The 4,915-nt window shown below is 45.7% G+C and overlaps 1 protein-coding gene across 1 annotated transcript; it reads right to left on the bottom strand.

The window, feature by feature from the left end:
* Positions 1-1,191: 1,191 nt before the first annotated feature.
* On the bottom strand, positions 1,192-4,721 carry LOC112450182 (sodium/potassium/calcium exchanger 1; the record flags this gene model as incomplete). Its single annotated transcript, XM_025003596.2, is given in 2 exon segments — positions 1,192-1,245; positions 4,374-4,721. Coding segments are annotated over 2 exon segments (402 nt in total), but the record flags the coding sequence as incomplete, so codon positions are not given.
* Positions 4,722-4,915: the final 194 nt, after the last annotated feature.

Genomic DNA, 4,915 nt, shown 5'->3' with positions numbered 1-4,915 from the left:
GATCAGCAGGTTTAATTTGATGTTTTTACACAGATGCCATTTTACCTGCTCGTCTCCACGGAGACGCCTGCATCACCTGCTCGTCTCCATGGAGATGCCTGCATCACCTGCTCGTCTCCATGGAGATGCCTGCATCACCTGCTCGTCTCCGCGGAGACGCCTGCATTACCTGCTGGTCTCCTAAAATACTACATTTCCCAGAATTCCTCTGGGCACAGAACAGGAATAATAATCATTATATAATCTGTTATAATCTCTCATTGGGCCAAACTGTGCGGAGCCCCGCCCCCTCGCAGTCATCTCAAACAGCAGAAACTATAAACAATAATTTAACAATAAAATCTTTTTTTTTAAACAATCTTTAAAAATTTACTTAAAAGTGACGTCGAGACGTTTGATTGGTTTAAAAACAGGAAACGTTACAAACAAAGAAGCAGCTGATGAATGATTGGTTGGTTTCAAATCTCTCTCCACCAATCAGAGACAGCGGCTGAGATTCTCAGTGTCCTCAGAGTCCTGGATCGGTTCTGGTTCTGGCTAAGTTTCAGGGATGGATTTGTTTGTTTACCTCTGAAATAAATAAATAAACAAATAAACATTGTGGCTGCAGTGGCAGAATTACACCAGCAGGGGGCGACTCATCACTCAAGTTACCATGGCAACAGAACATCATGAAATTCCTCTGGAACTGAACCAGAACCTTCCTCTGATTGGCTCAGGTATGTGTCAGTCACTAGCAAGCCACTCCCACCTCCACAGGAGCCGTCCAATCCCAGCAGAGGACAGTTTGACCCGACTGCAGCGACTCGTCAGAGTCTAGAGACGCACACTGATGATGTCACGCCTCACCCTCCTCACCCTCCCCATCACCTCTTACTTCCTTCTCCTCATCGTCCTTCACCTCTCCATCCTCACCTTCCTCCTCTTCCCCACCTGGCTCCTCCCCCTTCTGTGAGTCCTCTCCTACCTCCTTTGTCTCTGCTCCTACTGTCTCTCTTGTCTCCCCTCCTTCTCTCTCTCCTGCCTCCCCTCCTACTGTCTCCCCCTCTGTCTCCCCTCCTTCTCTCTCTCTTGTCTCCCCCTCTGTCTCCCCTCCTTCTCTCTCTCTTGTCTCTTCCTCTGTCTCCCCTCCTTCTCTCTCTCCTGTCTCCCCCTCTCCCTCCCCTCCTTCTCTCTCTCCTGCCTCCCCTCCTACTGTCTCCCCCTCTGTCTCCCCTCNCTCTCCTCAGCGCAGCTAGGCGCGAACTGAGGAGGCACGGCGGGAACACACGGGATATGACACAAAAACAGGAAGTAAGACAATAAAAGCTTCCCCACCAAAATAAAATACAATTAAGAAGCAAAGAAAAACTAATATTCATAGATGAGGATGGATTTCTACATACTAGGGACCAAAAACAAAAGCAATATAAAACAAATAATACATAACAGACATATCAATTCCAAAAAATTGAGTTTTGAGAAGATTCATAAAGAAAATTAAATAAATAAATAAAATTGACTCTGCTACACTTCGTGTCGAAAACTGATCAGAAAATAATCAGTTCAGTAAAATGGGAGGATGAGGAGGAAGATGAAGCACAGAATGCAGTTTAACTGGTTCCTGCTCAGTTCCACAGAAAGCATCTGTTGTTAAATTCAGTTCTGCAGAATCAGAAACATTCCAGAGTGTCCCAGACAAAACAACAAGAAAACACAGCTTTTAACCTGGAGTTTCCATCCCTGAGGAAACTTTAACAGGAAAAATACTACTTCATAAAATAATATGATACAAACAAAACATGAATAACCATTCATGATAAACGAGAAGAAAAGAGCCTAAAGAAGTTAGAAATCAACCCAAAGGAGGTCCAAGATCAGCTAAAAACGGTAAAAGAATCAAACTCAGACAGGAAGTAAGTGAGAGGAGTGGGAATAATCAATGAGACGCGTTTAAAAAGGATCAAAATGTGACCCGACGTCACAAACCCAACAGGAGAAGATCAGATAAGATTAAATAAGGAGATTATAAGCCCAGAATGTGGTCTGACAGGTGACTGCAGCTCTCAGATCAGTTTACCTGTCGGCCCAGGTGTTAAACCCAGCAGCTTCTCATGTTCTTACACCGGTTACAGTCATTAAAAACAACACAGGCAGATTATTAGGATTTTATTTCCTGAATGAAGACGGATCACAACCAGCAGCTTCCAAAACTTCCTTCTTCCTGCAGATGTGAAGTGAACTGGTTCCTGCTCAGTTCCACAGAAACCAGGTGATGTTCCTGCAGAACCACAATCATTCCAGTCACTTTTAAAAACAGGTTTTTATTTATCTGCTCTGGTTCAGCCTCAGTTTGTCAAAAAGACAACTCTCTCTAACTCATTCTGATTATAGACACATTATAAAGTCAGGAACTGGCAAAAAAAAATATTAGGCTGTAATTTTACCAAGTTAGTGTGGAAAGAAGCATGGACTCAATCATGACTACAACAGACTAAAGTACAATGTGCTTCTTATGTGTTGTATTTAGTTTGAACCGATGTAATGAAGTCACTGAAGAAAATGAGCTGAAGTTACAAAACTGTAAAATACTTTTCAGCATAAGAAGCCAACTAGTTTGGCATCTGTGTTGATTTGTTTAAAGTACATTTAAATGACTCATCTGATAGAAATGTGGGAACTTTAGAGGAACGTATCTTTGAAATGAACATAACCCTGTGGTAAAGAGAGAGACCTGGTTACCTTAAAGAGTTTAAACCACCGAGCAGACACTGATAAACTCCTCAAACCCGAGTTAGAGTGAGATCCAATCTCCTTCATCATTATTAGGGTTGAATTCACACATTTATTTGACTTCCTGTCAGACATTAAAAGTGTAATTCTGATTTTAAAGTGGTCTTCTGTGGCGCTGTGGTCACTAATCAGTGTCTTACCTGCAGCAGAAACCAGAACAGGAAGTGTTTTAATCAGTTTGAAACAAGAACAAAGAAAACGAGTGAGAAGAACATCTGATCAGCAGGTTTAATTTGATGTTTTTACACAGATGCCATTTTACCTGCTCGTCTCCACGGAGACGCCTGCATCACCTGCTCGTCTCCATGGAGACGCCTGCATCACCTGCTCGTCTCCGAGGAGACGCCTGCATCACCTGCTCGTCTCCACAGAGACGCCTGCATCACCTGCTCGTCTCCACGGAGACGCCTGCATCACCTGCTCGTCTCCATGGAGATGCCTGCATCACCTGCTCGTCTCCGCGGAGACGCCTGCATTACCTGCTGGTCTCCTAAAATACTACATTTCCCAGAATTCCTCTGGGCACAGAACAGGAATAATAATCATTATATAATCTGTTATAATCTCTCATTGGGCCAAACTGTGCGGAGCCCCGCCCCCTCGCAGTCATCTCAAACAGCAGAAACTATAAACAATAATTTAACAATAAAATCTTTTTTTTTAAACAATCTTTAAAAATTTACTTAAAAGTGACGTCGAGACGTTTGATTGGTTTAAAAACAGGAAACGTTACAAACAAAGAAGCAGCTGATGAATGATTGGTTGGTTTCAAATCTCTCTCCACCAATCAGAGACAGCGGCTGAGATTCTCAGTGTCCTCAGAGTCCTGGATCGGTTCTGGTTCTGGCTAAGTTTCAGGGATGGATTTGTTTGTTTACCTCTGAAATAAATAAATAAACAAATAAACATTGTGGCTGCAGTGGCAGAATTACACCAGCAGGGGGCGACTCATCACTCAAGTTACCATGGCAACAGAACATCATGAAATTCCTCTGGAACTGAACCAGAACCTTCCTCTGATTGGCTCAGGTATGTGTCAGTCACTAGCAAGCCACTCCCACCTCCACAGGAGCCGTCCAATCCCAGCAGAGGACAGTTTGACCCGACTGCAGCGACTCGTCAGAGTCTAGAGACGCACACTGATGATGTCACGCCTCACCCTCCTCACCCTCCCCATCACCTCTTACTTCCTTCTCCTCATCGTCCTTCACCTCTCCATCCTCACCTTCCTCCTCTTCCCCACCTGGCTCCTCCCCCTTCTGTGAGTCCTCTCCTACCTCCTTTGTCTCTGCTCCTACTGTCTCTCTTGTCTCCCCTCCTTCTCTCTCTCCTGCCTCCCCTCCTACTGTCTCCCCCTCTGTCTCCCCTCCTTCTCTCTCTCTTGTCTCCTCCTCTGTCTCCCCTCCTTCTCTCTCTCCTGTCTCCCCCTCTCCCTCCCCTCCTTCTCTCTCTCCTGCCTCCCCTCCTACTGTCTCCCCCTCTGTCTCCCCTCCTTCTCTCTCTCTTGTCTCCCCCTCTGTCTCCCCTCCTTCTCTCTCTCCTGTCTCCCCCTCTCCCTCCCCCTCTGCCTCTTCACACTCCGTCCCCCCCTTCTTCTCTACCGTCTCCCCCTCTGCCTCCTCTCCTCTTGTCTCTCCCGTCTCCTCCTTTTTCTCTCCCTCTGTCTCAGTTTCTCCTGCTCCCTCCATTTCTGCCTCCTCCTTTATTATCTCCCCCTCTTCCTCCCTCTCGGCAGAGTCCTCCTCTGTGTCCTGTCTGGGCTCCTTGTTCTGGTCCGGTTCAGATTGACTTGCTGTTTCTGTCTCTGTTTCCAGTCCTCGGCTCTGGTCTCGGTCCTGGTCCTGGTCCTGGTCTGGTTTTTGTTCGGTCTCAGGCTCCACCACCTGGTCCTGGTCTGAGTCCACGGGTCCAGGCTGAGATGGGATGGACTCTTTCCTCCGCAGACCTGCAGACACACAGACAGATGGGTACCAACATGGTTCTGGTTTCTGATGTGTTCATGGTTCTTCATGGTTCAGATCTTTTCATCTCATTACTGAACCAGAGTTTTATTCATTTATTAAAAATAAAAACCTAAAATATATGACGTTTCCAGAAGTATTCAGACCTTTATCTCAGGTTCCTCTCACTTCTCTGATCTCTG

The sequence above is a fragment of the Kryptolebias marmoratus genome, unplaced genomic scaffold, assembly GCF_001649575.2.
Source record: "Kryptolebias marmoratus isolate JLee-2015 unplaced genomic scaffold, ASM164957v2 Scaffold126, whole genome shotgun sequence".
Classification (NCBI taxonomy): domain Eukaryota; kingdom Metazoa; phylum Chordata; class Actinopteri; order Cyprinodontiformes; family Rivulidae; genus Kryptolebias; species Kryptolebias marmoratus.
The sequence above is the reverse complement of the archived record's forward strand: the minus strand, read 5'-3'. Positions and strand labels throughout refer to the sequence as shown.